This window comes from Echiichthys vipera, assembly GCF_963691815.1.
Source record: "Echiichthys vipera genome assembly, chromosome: 6".
Lineage (NCBI taxonomy): Eukaryota > Metazoa > Chordata > Actinopteri > Perciformes > Trachinidae > Echiichthys > Echiichthys vipera.
In genome coordinates this window covers 11,878,375-11,901,315 of record NC_139831.1, presented here as the reverse complement: position 1 = coordinate 11,901,315, position 22,941 = coordinate 11,878,375, and the positions used below count along the sequence as shown (strand labels likewise).

At 40.1% G+C, this 22,941-nt stretch overlaps 1 protein-coding gene across 2 annotated transcripts in view; it reads left to right on the top strand.

Annotated features, from left to right (window-relative positions):
• The first annotated feature begins 5,872 nt into the window (after window positions 1–5,872).
• The window catches only part of rab28 (RAB28, member RAS oncogene family), a 30,544-nt gene continuing 13,475 nt past the window's right edge, over window positions 5,873–22,941 (top strand). For both annotated transcript variants that reach the window (XM_083915070.1, XM_083915069.1), the window contains exons 1-4: window positions 5,873–6,268; window positions 12,918–13,014; window positions 15,918–16,006; window positions 18,019–18,148. In XM_083915070.1, coding sequence (XP_083771196.1) covers window positions 6,194–6,268; window positions 12,918–13,014; window positions 15,918–16,006; window positions 18,019–18,148 — 391 coding nt within the window. In that variant the 5' untranslated portion in view covers window positions 5,873–6,193. The remainder of the gene's footprint in view (window positions 6,269–12,917; window positions 13,015–15,917; window positions 16,007–18,018; window positions 18,149–22,941) is intronic.

Here is a 22,941-nt window from a genome sequence, read left to right as displayed (position 1 = left end):
GGGAACCGGCGGGCTAAAAAAAACGACTGAACATGTCACCTTATGTTGGTTTATATTTGAAATGCGCCTTCCTACCTCTGCAGTGATTGGAAATAGGCATGTTCCATTGACTTTTCATATAACTGTGTCTCTGTTACAGGTTGTGTGTTGGGTTTTTTTGTTGTTTCTTGCTGTGTTTGTAAAGGTAAGATATTTCAGCACTTTTGAGCTATATACGTTACATTATTTCAATGTAAAACGCATTACAGTGTGGTCATGTACAGTGTGAGACTGAGAGGAGGAGCTCACTTGTGTTATTGGCCTGAAAGTGATCTCGTGGCAGGAAGCAGGCTATAAAACAGACCAACTTCTTATTGAAATGTATATGTTATTTGTGTTAAATGACTGTTTAGACCGAAAAAACATTAAAACATATCAGGCATTACTTTCATTTGGATGTACTTTTATTTAAATGGTCTTAAGTGTAATATTGAGACAAAGACGTGTTTTTCTGTCAGATTATAGTCTAATTATACGAATTAACAACGAATTTACTACAAATTAACTTTAATTTGAAAACTCAGTGACTGGGGGAAAAATGAACTATTCCTTAGTGCTTCAAATTATAACTCAACCTATGTTTTTACAAGCCTCGCTTTCTTGTTTGATGGTTTGCGCTCTTTTTGGACCAACGGGAATCTCAAGGGTTAAATTAATTAAGTATAGCCCTACATACAAGACTGATTTGTCTTAAAAATACTTCTGTTATTTTTATATTTTAATAAGCAGGTTGGTTTAGGACAACTCTTTGTGTTTTGGGAGCACAATGGCTAAATATGCAATACATTGAAACGTGTTTATTCATGCATTCTGCAGCTGCATCCTACGCATTTCCGCAGGTAAATCAGGTTTCTTATCATCGAAACTTTAGCTTTTTCTCCATACAGACACTTCCCAATGATGTCCGTGCCATTCACACTCAATACCTTGTAGATGTCATCTGGACCACTATGTCTTTCTTCCCAAACACACCTGTCGCATCATGATGAATAGCTCTGTGATCCCCGGACAGGGCAAACTGACAGCTACCTTTAGGGCTGCATGCCAACACAAGGAGAGGGGGATTCGGGGTTAAGGAGGCCCCTGTCACTGCGCCTACATTTAAGTCAAAGAAAGAAGAGTTGGCATATCGCAAACAATATCTTTTGTCAAACTGGAAAATACTTTAAGCGTATCTTTCCAATTTTAGGCTTAATAATGGAACTGAATTATTAGGGGAGTGTAGCTGTTATTCTGCCTCCACTGCCTGGATGTTAAGTCGGGGTCAGCGGGGAGCTGCCGCACATCAGCCATCCATCTTTGGCCTTATAGAGCACCAACATCCCGTGCAGACGCTGCGGTCTGTGGGATGCGGATATCATTAAAACGTGTTAATGTGTGAGGGGGGAATAAAGAAAAGTCTAAGAAGTCACAGGTGTCACCTCTACAAGCTGATACATGGGCCATGAACGCACCATTAGACATTAAATAGTCACTGTAGGCGTACAAAGAAAATACGACCAGCAGCAATAACACCGAGTCTGCGCGCAACCCCATCTTGGTGACCAAAACCCAAGTTAACAGAAGCGGAACATCTGTATTTGAGCTCTGACAGCTCTGCGCAATGACACTGCGCTCACCCGGGTATATGCAGGGTTTTTGGTTGATCGGTGCCCAATCTTCTTTAACCCTATATGGTAAAAACAGTCCTCCTAAAATCTGATCTCCCTGATGCAGGCATATACAGAACATCTCCACCGGCAATACTGCTGCTCATTAGCTGCTCTGAGGCTTGAAGGACAGAGTGGGGTACTGAGGAACGGACCGTCCCACATCATACCTGCATGTGGAGATATCTGATATAAAGCGACGTATCGCGGCTTCTTTGCCTTTCAACCTGCGATCGGTGAAATGCAAACACCCCCATCGGTGTGCATTTACCCCATCACTGCGTCTCCGCGTTACGTCTTTTTTCTCTCCTTCCATCATTTTCGTGTAATGCGTGGCCCATATAAACTCAGCCTATTGTGTTTATTAATTAGGCTGTGACTGTAAAACATATATGTTAACTGGTTGTCCCAGAAAAAAAAAATACCCCAGAATATGTATTTTATTGAGGCGACTCCATCAATTTACGCACGTTAAGGACGTTTACGCACAAGTGACCTATTTCTGTCTATTACTCAACAGCAGTTTCTAGATCATGGGCTTTTTCTGTATTTGGAGCAAAGTGTGGAGTTTTTTCATATTTATTTCCCTCATAAAACGTTTGTTCATCGCCACAACAACACATCTGAATATGATTGCTTTATTTGATTTCTGTTGAAACGATCCCTTCGCTGCTCTCCTGTTAGCCGAGGACAGTTCAGCCGCGTTCTCTTCACTTTTACTGAGCTGTAATTATTGTCATAAGCAGAGTCTCCACAGGTGTTATTGATTACAGATAAATGGCATTTAATATACATTATTTGACACGATACACACCAACACCGAGTCATTATCCTGCGTTTTTACAGAGGTGATCGGATGCATTTGCGGAGCGACCAGAAAGTTAGGAAAATTGGAAGAATTGCAAAATATTATTATGTCTCCTCTAAATGTCCCTGTAAGTTAACTGTTTACCATCAAATTACACTGCGAAAAATGTCTATTTGACAAAACGTTGCACCTTATTTACTCAGAATTGTTTTTATTCTAACTATTTCGGAATTTGCTTTTGTTAAAACTATTTTTATTTTTTTATTGAGGTTATTTCGAGGTTTACACGTGAGACTGAACAGTGCCACGATCGCACCACGATCTTTTACTGTTGGTTGGCCTTAAATAAATCAAATATCTCAACAATCAATGACAGGTTAACACACTTTAAGAGCATTAGTTATAGCAGCCTAAATCAAGCAGAATATCTCCTCCTGCTGAACATTTAAATCCAACATTATAGTAAAAAACAGGAACAGCAGATTTCTAAAATGTATTTAAATATGTGCCCACAGGTCGGAGTTCGTGTGTTTGGACACTATTGTTTGTTTTGCGCCACAATGGACGCATATCTTTGTACATGTTGAATAATGCTCTGTTCATTCATGTTTAGCCTACATATGCGTATGGCCTTTATTTACCTAAATGTTATAAGTCAATATTTAAAGGCTGTTTGCAAACTGAAGAACCCGTACAGGTCATTTAAAAACCAGTTCAACAACATCAGGCGTTTCAGCGCCATAACCTCCAATAATGATATTTTATCATAACAATTACCACAAATGATGATTTTTGTGTTTTCTCAGTTTCAGGTTTGAACAATTGAGCCTCATATATAATGACAGTTCATTATGTCAGGATACATAATCCCTTTGTCCTTGTGAATTCATTCATTTGTTTCTTTATGATTCATTGTTCCTGAAGGGATCAAATATTTCTCCATCTACACAATAAAGTTTCACCAAACCAGAGAAATGAAAGAAAATCAGTATGACTTTTTCAGTCTGCAGTCTCCGTCTTCACCTTTTATCATTTCTGCATACAGCCTCTTTTAAAAAACAATTAGGCTTAATTTCCCTCTAAAGCTTTCTGCCCTGCTGCGGTTGCTGTCAATCACACCCCCATAAGCCTGTTGGAGCACACTGACCTGACAGTCACTGCCACCTGCTTCAAAGTGGCCCAGGTGCAAATTCCTCTCCATCCCTCATGTTGCAGCGACATCCTTCCCTCTGCAGTGAAAAGAAAGCGTGAAAGACGAGGACCGTGGTAACCTTTGGCTTGTAAAACACTGCAGCTCAAATTTTAGAGAGATATTACAAAACATATAACAAGAAGACGTGAATTGGAGACAAAGCATAGCACTAACTGTCGGTAAACAAAATCCCAAGACAGAGTGGACTTTGGGGCTTTTGAAATGAAAAGGATTACCTTTTAATTTACTTTTTTCTTAGTCGACATCACACTTCGGCAACAGCTCACACAGCTGGGAAAAGGTTGTATACAGTGGGATATTCTTCTTGGAGATACCTTTGTGTCCAGTTTCACAGGTCCTACAGATAAAAGCTTTTAATGGTAAAACAAAAATCTTTTTACGTTCTTATTCTCTTCTGTGGCAGATTCATGTTTATTAGGACTGCACAAGTTCAAGGTCACTGACACAAAGTCTATCCTCATAATTCCTAATGACTTATATTACTCAGCATTTCTTACTTTACTGAATAGTTTTGGTGTCTATTTTTAAAGCACGCGTTTGTGTTAATTCATCTCAAGGAAAATATATAAAAACATACACCATGATAAAAAAAAAAAGAATAAAGTTCCTTTTTGACAGCAGGTTACTGAGACTAATTGAACCTTAAATTGTGATTCTTTACATTTTGTTTATGTTTATATTGTTTTTTATTCAGATTATTTATATAATATATATGGCTTTGAGTAATTTGAGAGCATTTACAAATACACTAGAGGAAAAATATCACAAACTAATTGAATATAAATGTTCTGTTATGGCATTTTGTTCAAGACCAGAGTGACATTTGCCAATAATCATACTTCATTTGTTAAATACATTAGTGTGTCATCTAACACATTACACAGCTGGTAAGATATTCTTCTAAACTGTGGTGAACTGGGAGACTGTTCAGCTGTGAATCTAGCAGTGGAAAATGAAATATGACAGTCCATCTATGATTAAAACACCTCAGAAATAACTTTAACCTTTGAATAGCTGATTAATACAGATTCTATAATGATTTAAGGAGGAAAAAACATGTGTCTTTAAGTTTTTGTTGGCCCTCTTCAGACCTTAAATCTTCAGGTGACCCTAAACCCTCCAGAACTTTGATTCAGTTTGACATTATCTATAGTGCCTGTGTGTGTGTGTGTGTGTGTGTGTGTGTGTGTGTGTGTGTGTGTGTGTGTGTGTGTGTGTGTGTGTGTGACAGAGAGTGAGTGAGTGAGTGAGTGAGAGAGAGATGAGGGGGAGAGAAAAAGAGAAAACAACCTATATTATTTTAAATCTTAAATGCAGTTATATTTCTTTAAACCTTTATCAATGTAAAAGCATCAATGCCACTACTTTTAAAATCCATTTCATTCTGACACTAAATTATTGATCCACAGCGAAGAAAATCCAGTTGTTGCAGCAGAAGGATACAGAAAAAATAAATAATAAGGTAGGCCTACATACACTAAAATAAGAATAGAAAAAAAAGAAACTATACAAAAGCACTTTGAGACAAAATGTCATAGTAAAGCGACAGTGGTGCTGATAAAGTCACAGAGGTGTGATTAATAGCAGCATATTATAGTCTGTTGATACATATAGCCTATCATTGGATTATTATTATATTATTGCGGCTTGAATGTGTAAGCAGCATTTTAATGTGTGTGGTTGAGGTGGAGCTTTTGATATGGAAGTATATATATATATATATATATATTGGTATTTTATTGCATAGCAATCATATGAAATAAGCTGAACATATGTTTTGTGTGTAAACTCTGAATAGTCAAAGAAACCAGCTGTCAAAAGCTGAGTTTTTTAAGGAGCTGAGTTAAAAGTGAGGGAGGATCTTTAGGGGGAAATCTAATAAGTTTGATATTAACTGACAATTTTGTTGAAGTGATGTTTCTTGATCAAAATCAATAAAAACAGGGATATAAAAAAGTAGCAGAAAATGGAAATTTATCGAGCAAAGTGCCTCAAAACCGTACTTGAATCTACAGTACTTAATTAAACAGTCATTTAAAACCATTTCTTTTTGTGTGTCCTAATGTTTTTACACTTACACTTTGACCTTTGTTACCACGGCAACGGCAACGCGTCACACACAGGACGCAACCACGCCGCCGGTCATTGGGTTTCCGGTGAAGATAACGGGCTTTAATGGCGATACTGGATATATTTACAAACTAAAAGCGCCAAATCGTGCCCCCCTGGTTGTTTTTCAGTAGCGGTTTCCGTTTTTTAACCGTGAATCAGTGTCCGTCGTCGAGGTAACCGTGTGTGTGTGTGTGTGTGTGTTGGTGGATCAACCCGAGCTGAGCAGCAGTGTTGTGTTAGTAGAGTCAAAATGGCGTCTGCGTGCCCACTCAACACTCGTCTAATCCAACTGTGATTACCTCGGTAACTAGATTCACACAACCCGGGACTGTTTTCTGGTGGTTTCGGTATTTCCACGCACATTTGAACGTCATGTCGGACTCGGAGGAGGACAGCCAGGACAGGCAGCTTAAAATCGTAGTGATTGGAGACGGCGCCTGTGGGAAGGTGAGACACACACACAACTTTAAACATATAAAACGTCACTGAAGATAGACTTTACGGTCCAGATTCAACACAAACAAATGAGCTGTTATCTGTTGCACGACGGGTTAGTGAGTTATCCTATTGTTTACGTTGCTCATCCTGACGCTGCACTGTCTTCCCAGTCACCATGGCGACCGACGCTAATGTAGCTACGTCAGCTACGCTATTAGCTAACAACAACATGGCTCACAATCACAGCAACACAATAAGATATAATTAACTAACAATTGAGTTCTTTCTTACCTTCCACAAGTTATTTAGTTTCATCCATTTACTTCAGTCCATAATATAAAACCTCAAATTAAAGGTTGAATATGTATTATCTTCATTAAAAGCTATATTTAAAAAAAAAATTCACCTATGGGCGTTTTGAGGGGTACAGAATGAAAGTATTGCTTTTCCATAAAAATCTATATAGTTAGTCTTCATTAATATTTCACTTTTTTGACAGGTTTGACAATGACTTTCTGTCATGTTCTGTTTACATTGTACTAGCCAATAGGGCAGTGTGGGTTGCCAATGCTGTCTGTTGTTGGGTGCAGCTACTGCAGACTGGCACTGGGTGAAATGGAGTTTGCCAATCCAGCAGCGTTATTTGTCCCAGCAAATGAGTGACCAAAGACAGGCAAAAACAAGAGTCATTATAGGCCAAGCATTCACTCGATGGATTGAGATAAAGGAGTTCAACAGCATTAAAACGTATGCCGAAAATAGCTACGTCTCTCCTTGATCGGTAAGCTAACTTTCATGTTTACGTAGCTGTAACAGCTTTAACGGTAGCGGCTAACAGTAACTGTCAGTCAAACTCTTCTGCAATACAGACTCCGGTCTCCTGTAGGCTACTGGGCCGGGTCTGACGAGCATGGCAACCCGAGTGGTGGAATTATTTTCTGTTGTTGCGACTACAATCTTGAGACACTAGATGGCTGTGTTCTCCATATTCAACCTCTAAATTAAAGTAATAACGATCAAGCAACAAAACATGTTATGTAGACTGTAAAGGTGTAGGTAGAAGCTACAGCTACAGATTATTGGCATCATTTAACTCAGGTCAATCAAACAAAAACAAACAGAAAACAAATACATTTCCTTACATTAAAATACATAAATAAACAAATATTACATGTTACAGGTTTGCTTCTTTGCTGTATTTGCTGTTCATCACGTTATATCAAGGGATCGAGCGATATGGATTTTTAAGGGCCGATGCCGTTACCATAATTTAATAATATTTTGTAATATCGACCAGCCGACGGATCGTCTATCACTAGTTATATTTTCATATTTCTTTTGAACTTGTGAATTGAGTTACACATTTTTAGTTTGTCATCAAGATTATTCCATAAATTCACAGCTTTTACAGACACAGGTCTATCTTTTATATTAGGTCTAACTCTTGTTTTTTTTAATTCCCTGTTCCCCTGAGTTGATAAGGACTTTCTCTAGATTCAAACCAGTTCTGTAGACATTTTCGGGGTAAATGATGATACCCTTTATAAATGACTTGTGCTGTATACAACTAACTAGTTCATAGAATTTTAATGCATATAGTTGAAAAGTGTGTTTGTTGGGTCATAAAAACCAGATTGTTATAGCTCTGTCTTGTGTTGGAGACGTTTAAAGGAAACATAAATACTCCATGTAATTCATGTACGTTGTTTCTAAAATATAAAACAAAATGAAATGCAATATATTAACCCAAATGCTCTATGACTTCACTAGTTAGTCACTAATTCATTGCCAGTGGACAAACAATATTACTACAATATCAATTTATGTTTTAGCTGGCTCAGATATCCATCTTTGTTCAACTTTTTTTGTAAATACTGACCTCCACTGTCAAAATCATTGGCCATTGTTCAGTATAATATGTTTTATTAAAACATTTTAGGTTGTAGTAATCGAAGTTCATCACTATCAGCAGTTCACCAACATGCATGAATACAAGTGCATTATTACTAGTAACAAACAATATGTAGACCTCCTGCCTCAGCAATTTACTCCCGTTTAAGTAATCCATTAGCATTGTAAACCTTCTGTAAAATAATATAATAATAGCACTTAGGACAGTCAGGAAGAGGTGGACATAATCTTTTATTACCATATTGCGAAAAAATGAGGAATCATGATAGAGCCTTTTGTAAAAATGGTCACTTAGGCTACTAGTGATTCTAAGTGCACTAGTCATACATAAAACCTATTTTTGTACAGATAAATGTAAATAATTGCTTGAAGGACCTCCTCCTGTGTTGCTGATCTTTTGTTATTCAACAGGTTGGTTATTTAAGCTGAACCCTACAGGAGGAGACACCCAGACTCAGGAGATGAGATTTGTGAGGACAAAAGATTTGCACACTTGATGTCAGTGTTTGCAGTGAGGGACATGCAAAGGTAGAGAGGCTAAAAGTGGGCAGCAACCTATAGAATAACTCTACCTTTAATGCAGTTAAATATATTTTTTCTTAATGTAAGCTTTAGTAATGTAACAAAATGAAATGAGCAAATATTTGGCAACCAATGCTATTTCTTACATCATCATACAGGAACTCTGTGATGGTTTAATGACAAAGAGTCTGGCATTGTATATAATTATACATTACAGAGCGAGTTTTTCTGAAGTAGCTCATCCACACTGATCTGGGGTTGATGATGAGAGTGTTCATCCCAGTCAGAGTTTGAGATGGCTGAATTACTGGTAGGGAGAGTACTGAATAAGAAAATACAGAGACTAAAACTAAACTTAAACTAGATAATGTACATATGAAGGAATTACATTTCTAAAATGACGTTGTGACTGAAAATAGCAACTTACCGTAAGTAACTTAGTATGAATCACACGTCGCGATGACTGCATGGTAAAGTAAAGATAAATGTTGGGATAAGTCGATAAACAAATCGTGCAGTGCAAGACCTGCTCTTAGTCACATTTCTTCGAAAGTACTTTTTCCCACTCCCGTTTTACAAAGTTTATGGCACACATGTAGTTTTTATTCTGTCTAAAAGATAGCATTAGGGATTTTAAATCTGGCACAAATCCATTGTCATAAACCTATTAAGTGTACCTAGCCTGTAATCCTTGTTGCAAGTGCTATTAAGCATAGTTGTATGCAGTGTGCCGGTAGTGCTGTGTTTTAAAGTAACTGAGAACATAGACTTGACCTGTGAAGAATTAAATGTTGTTGTTTTGATAATCTTGTATCTGCTACTCTCAGATCATCAGACTAACTCATCAAAAGGGGCCCATTTAAAAGAAACCAACTAAATTCAGGAGCAATGTGTAGCCTGCTTTTAAATTCAACAATTAGGTGGGGAAAACACATAACTTAAAATGTCCCTTTTAGAGTTTGTTAAAATGAAATGCTTCTTTTAATTGTTTTGAAAAGGAAGTATAATAGCTGGATGATGAAATCACAGTTGCTACATTTGCTGTACACTTTGGGGCTCCTGCTCAGGGAACTCGGGGTAAAACACTGCACTGTACAGTATTATACAAAGTATGACACTTTCTTAGCCTGGCTTCTGCAGCTGGTGGTTGTTTTCCATCAGTATACCTCTCTTCTCCTGGCCAAGGACCCCCGTATGCTAATGCATTTGGCTCAGGAGTGAGGCCTGGTCAACCATGTCTGGTTAGCCCATAAGAGAGAAATGTTTCTTTTTTTTCATTTCATAGAATAAAATAACAAATAATCATGTGTGAAGACTTAGTTTTCTGAATGTCTGAACTGTGAACAAATATACATTTTGTCAGTGCATTGTCTCCCTCTTTGTTAAATCGACGCAAGACAGCTGTTCCCTTTTAAAACTGGACTGAATCATTCAGTATGTTGATATAGTATAAATAAGATGCAGATTAAAAGGGCCTAACTTACATCCACAACAGTGGAATATGTTCCTTGTCACACCAAACAATCATTAGCAGCAAAGCAAGGAGGTTGTCATGACAATTCGGCTATGGTTCTTCTTCACTGCATCTCAAATCCTCGAATGAATGAATATGAATGTAAGGCAGGGACGTCAAGTGCTTTTCAGCTACACATCCCCTTTCGTAACTAATCTCTCTTTCCTCAGGGAGAAAGAAAATGAATGTAGCAGTAATGGTGAGACCAAATGAGAAAAATGAATGTTCTCATTCTGGAGAGTAGCAGACATTTTCGTTTGGGGGAGGGGGGCAGAGAACACACACAACTCAGTTCCCAGTAGATACGCTACATTAATAACCCTCCTCACACTGCTGCCAGGTGTCAGCTCGTCACTGTCTGAATGACTTACCTGCTTGTCTGTTTTGGGCAGAAAACAGGAGCCCTGCCCCCCATTTTGAGTAGGCACCACTGACTGACATCTTGAATGCCTTTTCCCCCCTTATTAATGTCAATTTGCTGAGCAAATTGCAATCGGATCAGTTTTTCTTGGACAGCAGTTTCAGTGGTATTTTTGCTTGTGGTTGGTTGTCCATTCAGAAATATAGGGAGATGTGGGAAGGCTTGTCCACCTGAGCAAGATCTTTTAAAAATATGGCGTCTCACATTTAGCCAGGCTCGTAAGGTGCTGGTCCTAACTTACACACAGGTCTATTTTTCTCACATAGAAGCCACTGAGTTTTTCTGAATATTTGCTCTGTTAAAAGGTGCTTCAGGTGCAGGTCCTGTACATTAATGGATGCTGCTTCTCAGCCATGTTATTTACAGTCAAACTCTTCGTCATAATGCCAACATTTATAACTGTCTATGTTTAAGGAGAAAAAAGAGCGAGTTTTGATGCAATGCTGCAAAAATGCTCTGCATCTCTCATCTGAGTTGCATCACATGGACATTGTCAGCTTGCCATATTTTTTTTCCTCTCTCCCAGTTTCTTGTTTCAGTAGAACTTCCCTCATTTCCCGGCACTGGTATCATTGGTGACCCTGTGCTGTTCTCTGTTGGAGTGTCAGGATTACGCCAGCTTTTACATTCGCTAGTTAGTTCCAATTGTACGTGGAAAAAAAGGACTACGTTGAGGGAGGAGAGCCAAGCTACTGGAATGCCAAGACAAATGGCTGACTAGGCCAACGCATGTGGAATACATTTTTGCTGTCCGAGCTTGTTATTCCTGTGTTGTCAGTGATTGTTGGGGCTACTTAAATGGCCGATTTTCTCCTTGTTGCGTCAGTCAACTCTAGTAATTTTTCAGTCACTCTCCAGCCTGTGACAAGCTCTGCAGGCTGAGACTAAAAAGTTCTTTAGGTTAGTTAATAAAATAATTAATTGGATGAAACTTTATTCTGCACCTCTAAGTAAATGTACTCAAGAAAGCCACTGGCAAAGGCCAGGATTACACATTTTATAGGTTTAATTAAGACATTTCATATATACATCCAAGCTTGGATAAACATAAAGGTTTGATTGGGGAAATTGACATCCACAATGACAATACATTGCCTTAAGAAAGCCAAATAAACTCTTATGAGAATAATTCCTACTTATATTAGATTATGTCTTCCCTGGAGTAATTTGAAAGAGATCCGGCCTTATTTGAAGCATTATTTGGCTAAACCTAAACTCTTTGAGCCTGAATGGAGGTAGATAAGGACATAGGCTCAAGTGAAAGCTTAGTGGGCCGAAAGAAAGAATTTTGTTTTAAGTCCTCTAACCCTCAGTGAGTGGCAAGTACCACATTAAAATGCATTTGCTGCCACATGCACACTCAGGGAATCCCATTGCTTCACTTCTCTGTTGTGTTTATGTAAGCACACTGCTCTAAAGATAGCTAATAGACATTCAGCACTTCATTTTTTCCCCTATCCTCATCCATCAAAATGAATTAAACTTGGCATGTCAAGCCAGCACTATGAATTCCCATGGATTTCAGGAGAGCCCCTAACATGCTATTTTTTCCCTCCTCAAACACAACAGTGACAGTGATGGAGGTTTTATAATTTATGGCAATTATTAGGTCTGCAGTCTGTAGACATGACATATTCCGACACCTGTTTTTGTAATTCTCGTTGATTTTCACTGTCACAGCCATGGCTGAGTAGTTAGACGGCAGGGAGGAGGCAGACAATTACATCAGGGTACCTGTCACTCAATCACATTTTTGAAGGTGCTTTAAATGGATTTGTAATAATGAAATTAATGTCCTGCAGGTGATACATCAAGGTTGCATCGCCTGCGGTCACATGCTATTGTGGAAAAGAATCGCACAGTGTTATATGCTGAATTAAACTCTTGTATTTTTAGAAATGTTAAATGAAATATTGTAAAAAGCTTACTTTGGCATTTGGTCAATGTGAATTAAATCAGTTTTTCTACTTCTGCTCACCACCAAAATATCACTTTTTCAGGAAGTTCTTTAATATACTGTATATTTTCTTTGGAAGGAGTTTTGCATCATCTTGCATTTTGCCCTGAGCCATGCTGTGATTTTGACTAGGTTTTAATGTTATGCATACATGTGTGAATACTGTTATCGGGCAAATGCTATGCACTGAATCGAGTTGTCTCCTTTATCCTGAAGCATTTTCTTTTTAAAACACTTAACTGCTTTAAATGACATAGTTTTAGCCCTGTTGATTCCAGCAGAGGTGTTCTGGCACTCATTCTCCGCGTCTCTCGCTTTGTCTTCCCTGTTTCAGACATCACTCTCCACCAGGTTTGCACAGGAGGCCTTTGGGAAGCAGTACAAACAAACCATCGGCCTGGATTTCTTTCTGAAGAGAATAAGCCTTCCAGGTGAGACACCTTCATAATCTTTTGGGAGTGCTCGCTTGTTGGGAGACTCAGCGCGGACACGCAGACGCACGTAGTGGCAGACCTGTATATATATATTTTTTAAGACTGTATTTGAATTGACTTACTTTTAGTGGTTGTTTGTAATCCTGTTAAATCAACCATAAGGCTTTTGTGTTTACTTTACATTATCAGTGTTTAAAAAATTGAGAATATTAATTGAAAAAGCGTAACAAAGAGGCCCGTTGTTTCACCATCGCATTCTGTCATATTTTTATTTCTCATATTTTCTGCCGCTGACCATATTTTCTCTTTCCTACCATTTCCAGGCAGAGTTTGTTCTTCAGGTTAACTCTCAGGCTAAATGTGTCTTTTCTAGGAGCTCCTCATTGTAGAGAGTCTGCCACTTCTCAGGCTTATTCACTCTGAAAGCTCTTCTCTCCAGAGCAAACAGCACACTTTTTTTTTTGACTCCACAAGGCCAATGGACAACTTATGTCCAAACGGGCGAGCCTTGCTCATAATCCTGTGGGCAACGTACAGAGTAAATACATTAACATTTTATATCCATATCGCTGATCCCCAAGTTCAACTGATCTTTGTCCTGCACCACATAAAACATTCATGTTCTTATTTGTTTATACTGAACCCGCAGGAATAAAGCGACACTCTGTATCCCCCTTAGATCTGTAAAATAAATGTTTATTGACTAGTGCTATATTTAGATGAAAACACTCCATTTTTACTTCCTACCATGTGAAATGGGGATTTTCAGCATTTTAAATGACATTTCTAAATGTCTGCCAAGGCCTAAGCTGCAGAAATCTGCAAAGTGCCTCCATTCTTTCATTACTATTAAAATAACATTAAGCAAGGGAAATTTAAGTGCTAAAAGTAAAAGTTATGCTGATTTGCGAGTTGGCTGAAGGATTGTATTTTGATTTTGTGTCAGTTTCAGCTTATAAAACTTAGGAGAACTAAACCCCCAAAAATGTTGTGGTGGAGTCCGGATGAAAAAAGCCGACCATAAGCGCAGACTGGGCTCGAAACGTCTTAATGCAAACTGGAACAAATGCTGTTAATCATTTGACCTCTCTTTCCAGTAACTTTCTTTTCTGAAATAATCACTGATGTCTCCAGGGTTAAACTGTAACCTTTGTTTAAATATGTGTGTGCATACGTCTGTAACACTGGGGCAGCAACAACACTGGGTCCAACACCGGAGTTGTTAAATGGCCCATTTTCTGGGGAATTGGGTGTTGATGAGCTGATGAAGAGGAGGGTGGCTTTGCGAGCTGGGTGGTCCTAAACTTCATTAGGACCCCCACCCTGCCTTGTATTGGAGAGGTTGTGTGACTCTCCGGGTCTCTATGGGGCTGTAAGGGTCTTTTGCAGCATGGGGGAGAGTAGCCTATAGCCGCTCTCACCATGAAGGCCCAGCTTGTCAAACTTAATGTACATTTTCCAACGCAGGGAGAGGTGAGGTGAGGCTGACTGGCACACAACAGCCTCCTCTGTGTGTGTTTTTTATAACAATACCTCATCCAGATGTCTCTGCCAAACCAATGAGGTACAGGTGTTGAAGGGGATTGACTTGAGGTGAAGTTTACTTCTCTCTTTCTGACGCTGCTTTGTCTGCGTCCACTTCACGTCGCACTAACAGGACAATTATCTTATTAACATGACCTCTTTTTTCGTGACCCTGTTAGCAGTTTTAAGGTCCATCTGTCGTGGTCACAATCGTAGTTTCTACTTCTTGCAAAACCAGAGCAGAAAAATGTCAGCACCGTTGAGTCAGCGTGAATCTTTGAAACATAAATAAAGCTAGTGTCCAGGCATGGTGGGCGGGTGGGGATGGCTCCTTATAACACCAAGGAACCGTTATTCATTGCACTCCTCAATGTAGCTTTACATTGACACTGTATAGTCTGGATGTAGTGACTGTAAACCTCAGCGTTTCCTTCCTTCGCTTTAAAAAGGGGACTTATGAAGGGGTTGAGTCGTCCAGCCGTGTCCACAGTGTACGCTCTGCTCCCCATCGCCGCTCCAGCCCAGCGCCGGGCCCTCATCACACCAACATAAACTCCTCGCTGTCTGGTCCTCCCTCCTCCTCTTTTTTTTTTTTTTTTTTTTTCACTTTTTTTTCAACCACCCCTTTCATTTTCCAGAGGAAGAAAATATTTATTTGGATTTGGTTTTTGTGCATGTCTTTCTCTCCCCCTCTCATTCACTCCTTCTTTCTCTTTCCACAGGCATAAGGACTAGAGTCTTCTTTTCCTCTCATTTTATGTTTAATTATTTCTATTTTCCTTAACAGCACATAATTCTCCTAACTTGGCAGGATATAGCACAATGCAAACAGCTCTTCCCAGGCTAATAAGAAGTCAAATTTTGTTTTTTCTGCCAGGGTATTGAGAATATTTAAATTAGAGGGTAAGCATACCTATTCACCCCCCTCAATCTCTGGGCTGGATATCTTTGGATGTGAGGTGTGGGTGACCTGCCAGGCTAGAGCGCTTTGGATGAAAGATTAATTACAGATTTATTGTTTCCATTATGTATATCAACAACACAGACTTTTATTATAGAAATCACTCACCCAAAATACAGGCTCCAGTTACAGCTGACTCATTAGTTCCTCAGGATTATTATGAGCTTTGTTTTTTTTAAACAACTTACAAGTCAATGATTAAAAAGGACAAAAACATCCAGAGCGGAAACTGACAAATTGCATCAGATCACTTTTTACAAATTTAATTTAATTGATTAGAAGACAAAAGCATTTTTTGAAAGAAAGTTAGAACTCGGTGTCCTCTTTATAGAGCGGATTTTTACACATTTTTGGTCATTTAAACATGTGTATTTATTGATATTTGAGATGTTTTTGTCTCTTTTCTCCTGTTTAGGCAACTTGAACGTGACCCTGCAGGTGTGGGACATTGGAGGGCAAACGTTAGGAGGGAAAATGCTGGATAAATATGTATACGGAGCTCATGTAAGGTGACACACACACACACACACACACACACACACACACACACACACACACACACACACACACACACACACACACACACACACACACACACACACACACACACACACACACACACACACACACACACACACACACACACACACACACACACACACTAAATCCTCTGTTGCTACTTTTGTATTCTGCCTAACAATCAAATGTGCATCTCTGGTTTGTGCTGCAGCTTTGTCTTGTGTTTCCTGAACTTTACTTTTTCATTCCTCTATCATGTAGTACATAAACAAAGATAAGAAACGTGTTAATGTACAAATTAGCCACCGTAGATGCTTGTGACAAAGTAAAAGGAAGCACAGGAAGAATTGGTCCCTAATAGTCCTGTGTTGGTGACTGTTCAGCTTATTATTACAGCCTCGGCAGCTTCATTCAGAGCCGGCCACTCCCTCCCTCTGCAGCTAAATCATAATAAACTGTCATTTGGATTCACAGTAAGCCTAGAAGGTCAATAGAGCTGTAAAATCAGTGTATCTCTACTTTTTATAGTGTTATTACAGTTTGATCTTTTGTGTCAGACTGAACACATTCGAAAAAAATATTTGAAAAATACATTCCTAAATATGTATGCTTTTATTGATTCACATTTGTAAATGTATCCTTGTTAAATTGCACTTTAAAACTCAGATTATTAAAAGTAATGCACAGTATTTGATAGTACTAAGCTCATACATAAGAGTGAAGGAAAAAAAGACTTCATTTACTCATTTAATGCTTATCTTAGTCACTAAACAAAGTGTTGCAGAAACTGTAATTCATGTCAGTAGCCGTGTTGCTACAGACGAGTGCTATTTGTCCCATTCAGGATGTCTCTTGTTCTAAGAGCCTTACTTCAAGACCACGGTTTGTCTAACCCGAGACCCGTACTGCAGCACAAGATCATTTAGGCACAGGCGGGAAACTTGTCACTGTACACCAGCTATGTACGCAAGCACTCTTCTGTCATGTTTGTCTATAGAAGCTACACAAACATTAGTTAGAGGTTCTTTTCCATTCCATGAATCTACTTGGCTTTAAAATAGTGACAGCAACATGTTATTTAGCTCTAAAGTGTGCCCTAATACTGTGTGCTGTATATTAACCATGTCTGCAGCACTTCCTTTACTGTCTCTGCCATACATCTCTGCCACATTACGCCATTTTGCTTCGGGAGTTTCTCATGAGCGCTGTGTGGAACTTTCACACCTATTGTTCAGCACTGTGCGTCCTGTAATCAATCATTGCTGTTTCGGAGCAACTCACAGGAATCGTCAGAGGCCTGAGCTGTCGTCACCGAACTTGCGTGTTGTGACAGTATGTGTCTGCTGAACAAAAAAAAGCAACAGACAGTCGTGTTGCTTCATGCAGTAAAAGTAGAAACACTTACCCCCAGCACGTTTAATTTCCAGCCGTTTAGAAATAGAAATGTTTAAGCAGCAGTAGCAGATAGTTAAACTATGTGATTTTCTTTTGCCAACAGCTCTTGTATCTGTGTTTACTCTTTGATTAATTTATGTGTCCCTTCTGGCCTCAGTGTTTGCTCAAACATGGCTCTGGTGTTGTTGCATGCATGTTTCTGCAGTGCATGCTGTGTTGAGGATTACATTGGGAGGAGGAGAATGTCTCGAAGCAGACAGCCTTCATTCATTAACGCAGAGAGTAGATAACCGAACCTCATCTCTATTCTGCACCAAATTCCGGACTGTATACACCACAAATTAAATAAAAAAACAGATCTCCAGTCTAACCAAGATCATTATAGCACTGAACCTCAGAGGATGTGTGAGTGAGTGTGTCCCCTTCGATGTGAGCCTGTCCCCTACTCTAAGAAGAGGAGCAGTGCCACCTACTGTTCCCTAGCTCCTGAATGAATGTGAGAAATTAAGCTGTGTACTCACATGCAGGGAGTGTAAAGGTGAGCTGCTCAAATCCACATCTGAGACCTGTGTTGTTCCTTTATGTTTTTTTTTACAATGCAGGGGGTTCTCTTGGTCTACGATATCACCAACTATCAGAGCTTTGAGAATCTGGAGGACTGGTTCAGCATGGTGAAGAAAGCCAACGAGGAAGCTGACATCCAGCCGGTTGTCTCCCTGATTGGGAACAAAAGTGAGAATTACACATGCATAAACACACATAAATAACTTGTTTTTCAGCAGGGAAGAAACGTTGAAAAAGCTTAGTTGTGCCCGTGAAGTTTAGAAATCGCTTTATTTTTTTCATTTCTACTAAGTAGTAAATATTAGGTTATCTTATATTTATCGGACATAAGGTTTTCTCTTTTCGTTTCACCCTGACACATTTTTCTTTTTGCGTGTCTGTGTTTGTGTGTGGAGGAGTGAGTGTTTGATGGTAGCAGACGTGTTTGTTAGAGCACCAGCTAACTGATCGGTGTGATAAGCCAGTTGATAAGAGAGTGAGGTTTTGGAGCGATGGGAATGCTGATGTTTGTGAACTCTGGGGAGTGACTGACGATGATTTAAGATCCCCGGGCCAACGGACCTAGGGCACCGCTTATCTGTGGCCTCCACCCCCTCTCAGTCAGTACCCGTCCCCCAGCCTGAGCTCCTGTCCTGAGTCGTTGGTTAAGGAGAGGAACTCGATGTTAACCAGACAGGTCTCCTCCTATCAGCCTGCACCCATCCACCCACCTCCAAAATAAAGAGTAATAATGATGACTCTTTTTAAACATCCCCTCGACAGATGTGGAGTTATGGCTGCCGTTGTGTTATTGTAAAGTGAGGCGTCAGTGTGTGTGTGTAATGGTGACTGTCCACCTTCCCGGGCAATGATGAACGGTCAACAGAGTGGTGCCTGCACACAGGAAGCTCTCGCTAATGTTACTCAGCGGGGACCATAGGTCACGGTTTAATTCGCCTGTCTAGAGCAGATTCTCTTGTCTTCGCATCCGTTGCATCTCCTAATGCCCCGGCTTTAACGGTGGGCGCCTCTGTATTTAGGCTAGGTTTTGGGTGTATGGGTGAGTGTGTGTACTGTAATATTTAAGTAGTGTTCATCCTGCTGTCAGGCTCCTCACCCCCACACTCACACAGTAATTCTCCCCCTAATGGCTCTATTGCTGAGAATGGCCCATGTGTGTTTTTTCTGTTCCTAAAGGCTGAAAAAAAGAAAAACAAAATCCCACACAGATTGCCCCGCTAGGAGCAATCAATTACCTTGTGAGACTTTATGAATCCCTGAACCCTCCCTTGGACTCCTTTTTTCAGGGAGCTTGAAGAGAGTTAGTATGGCTATCTAGCTGGAAATTACCACACCTACATCTTTTTTTCAGTTTTTCATCACCCCACCCTATCTGAATTTTGGCTTAAGAGCTTCTAACCTTTTTAAGTATTGTAGCATTTTTGTTTTTTCTCCAAAATTAATACTTGGCACACATTAACAATGAGCTGAACATATGAATACACAGCATTCTTTTGGGAGCAGAGTTTAGATTGCTTCAAATGGTTCCCAGGATTTTGGACTGAATGAGGCAACATGTTTGTGACAACCACCGAAATAGAAGTACAGACATAACAAGGAGCTTATAACAACACTACAGATTAATGTCTCTGTGAGGGCTTGTCTTAGGGGAGAGTTTTAGTGTTTCCACTTGGAGAAACTCAAGGTGAACACTGACTGTGGACGCTGGTTAGTTGCTGCTTAGAGCAGAAAGAGTCATATATGCAGCTGAAAGTTTTTTTTTCCATATTCTTAAAGACCTTCTACAGTATTATGAGATTTAAAGTGTTCTTTTTAACATTTGTCAAAATGGAGTCTACAATCAAATGCTACTCTTTTTGGCTTATTAACAGTACACATGCTACTGTGAATACTGTAAACCGTGTTCATTTCCTGAATTGCCCTGTGCGTGCCTTTTAGTTTAATTTGTCTTCTTTACCCAGTGTACGGTAATTGAGCCTATGGACCAGACTGGTTCATTAATGATGCTGTCCCCTCCTCTCCTCACCCTGGCCTGACTGCCCTCCTGTGCCATGTCACTGCCGGGGAACAACCTTTCCTTTCTTTGGCTTAGCATGGCCGGCTAAGGTTAAGTGTGCTTGTTAAGCGGCGGTATGCTGCACCCCCATGCACCCTACATGCTGCCCAGAGCCCTGTGTTAAATAATGGCACCACTTGTAACAATTCAGAGAGCAAGCCAATGAAATGTTTTATTGAGGACACACATACGCGCACACAATTAATTATGCAAGTGCATGCACACAGGCACACAGACACCCAGAGAAACATGCACTTGGGTAAAGCGACACACTGGTGGAGTCTTTTGGAGCACATGGGTAATGGAAGAATACTAAGCTCTTGGTCTGTCTAAACATACTATAACTGTTTATTACCGCGTAGCCCAGTGTAACACCGTATGCTACACAGGAACCTCTCAAGAGAAATGTTGGCTTGTTGCGCAGCCATCTACTCCACCACTCAAGTGTTTCATTTTTAGTAGACTAATAAGTGCTGTGTGTTTTGAAAGGGCTCCAAACGATAAATTCAGTTGCTCGTTGCTTAACAACAGCTGCATTTGGCTTTTGACTGTTTGCCTTTTAGATCAGAAATAATCCAATATAAAAAATGTCACACTAATAGCAGCCCTAATCCAAAGTCTACATCTTTCTGTGTTACACATTATCATTGAATGCGACCATCAACATTTTAAAATGGCTCGTGTTACAGTTGAAATTAGTGCACATATTTCTTTGTAGACATTAAGCCTGTGTCGTTTATCAAACCAATTTGTTTTTATTAAGTGGGGATCACAGGACTGCTCGCTCCCCACCCATCACCCTTCCCATTGCTAGTGCTCTCTCTCTCTCTCTCAGGAACTCCAGAGCATCCATCATGGGCTTCTACAGCCCTTATTTGGGTGACTTAAATGGGTTCAGTTCTCTTAACCCCTCCTCATCACTCATGGCTTTTTGCTCAAAGGTTCTAACACTGTTCACTGCCGATCCACTCAGGCCTGCCATGGGAAACGTTCCCTTCTTCAGGGAGATAAGGTCCCCGCATGAAGAGAATTTGTACACTCAATTATGTCTTACCTGCTTTTCTCTTCTGCTCTGTTTCTTTTTCCCCTAAGTCCCTATCTAACACCATCTCTCAAACATACTTTCACATTCATCCCTGTGCAAACATTAACTCTTTCAATCACACACTTAGACCAACTCTTAACGCTTATCTCTCACATGCCTAGACTAACACTTCTGCTGTAGCTGCCTAACTTACAGTAATGTCTTTTCATTGGCTCCGAGTCTCTGTTGTGTCAAACAACATGTGTGTTTGCTTTCTGCACTCTATGGCAGATCTCACTGCATACCGTTACCCATCGCACTTGATTCTCCCCGGTTTTCCATCCAGCCATGTGAAAGTTAATGCAAAACATGGATCTCCCCTAACTCTTGATTCCCGTGAAGCGTGTCCTTGCCACCAACATTGTTGGTCTTGAGTTGTTTGCCATCTTGGCAAGGCCTCGGGTGGAGTTGAAGCCTTCCCCCTCCCCAGCTCTCTCACCCCCGTCACCTCCCTGCCCCTGTAAAGCTGCCACAGTTCCTGTCTGTTCAGTACAGGCCTGCACATTTCTTAATAGAGATGCTCAGAAGTCCAGGAGCGCAGAGGAGCTCAATGCGCTTCTGTTTTTGGTTTAGCTCAAAAATGTTTTTCCTGGCTCAACCCACTCGTACTTAGGTCCTCTTACAACAAACTAAAAGGTCCTAATTGCCCCCAAGGGAAAGGTTTAGCCACAATAGACATGTGGTGGGACAAAAGCCCAGTGCTCTTACCCCGGTACCCACCCCTCCCCAGATAGAAGGGATGAACACGTCAGCAGTGTCTGTTTTGCACTGTGGGTAGCGCGACCACAGGTTCGACACTGTAAAACATTATATATACAATATATAGACCTAGTAAGGCATGGTGTATGGTTCGGTAAAGATCTGGAATGTTTACAGTATACACCAAATCCAGTGTTTCCTGTTTCTCTTCACATTTTATTAAAGGTAAAGGGTCAGAACAAACGTGTATCAAATTGTCTCAGTAACCGCACTGACTGCAGCCTGCTGTCTCTCTGTAAGTCTGGAAAAGATGGGAAATAGCGATTCAGGTTACAGGGATACTGAGGGATGAATGAAGAATTACAGCTGTGTTAAACTGTGGCTGATAAGTCAGTGTAAAATCACAGCTGCAGATGCTGAGACGTGAGTTCAGCAGCGAGCAAGAAATACTTTCTTGAGTTTGTTTAAGGCTACTCACGTGGTTGATAGGTGGTCGTTTCCACACAGAGAAATGCCAATCTGGTGTTTGTTGGTAAACAAACTAAATGCTAATATTTAATTGTTAAAAATGTTTGACCCAGCTCTGTTTCCTACACTCAACCCTCTTGAGTCTCATGCCTGTCGAAACATGGAAAGTCCTCATTCATTTTAGCCATCCATAAAGCAAATATTGTTGCACATGCAGTAGATGATCAGTCTTCGCATACCTTCTTGTGTGGTAAGTCATGGGCCATTTGAGTTGCACAGCACAGCTTAGCCACCTGACCTGAGTGCAGCCTGGAACCCTCATCACGCTCAGGCTTTACTTTATTTCTCTGCTTCACAACATTGATATGGAGGAATTCCTGGAAGGGGCCTTGCTGACATGGGGTTGGGTAAATAAGCGATTGATCTGGATCCACAGGCATATATTATAAATATATGTGAAATATCAACATGGTTTTTCCCTCCTGTTTTGCTAAATCTACTTTTTTGGTGGTTTGATTACATCACTGCCTTTACACCCTTCTCCTGCTTCAGGTTTTTAACTTGTTTTCTCAGGGAGTCGTGAGCAGAACTCACTTTGCATGTTACAGTTCACTGCTGTGGCTTGAAGTTGAATATGCCAGTCCAATGCATCAT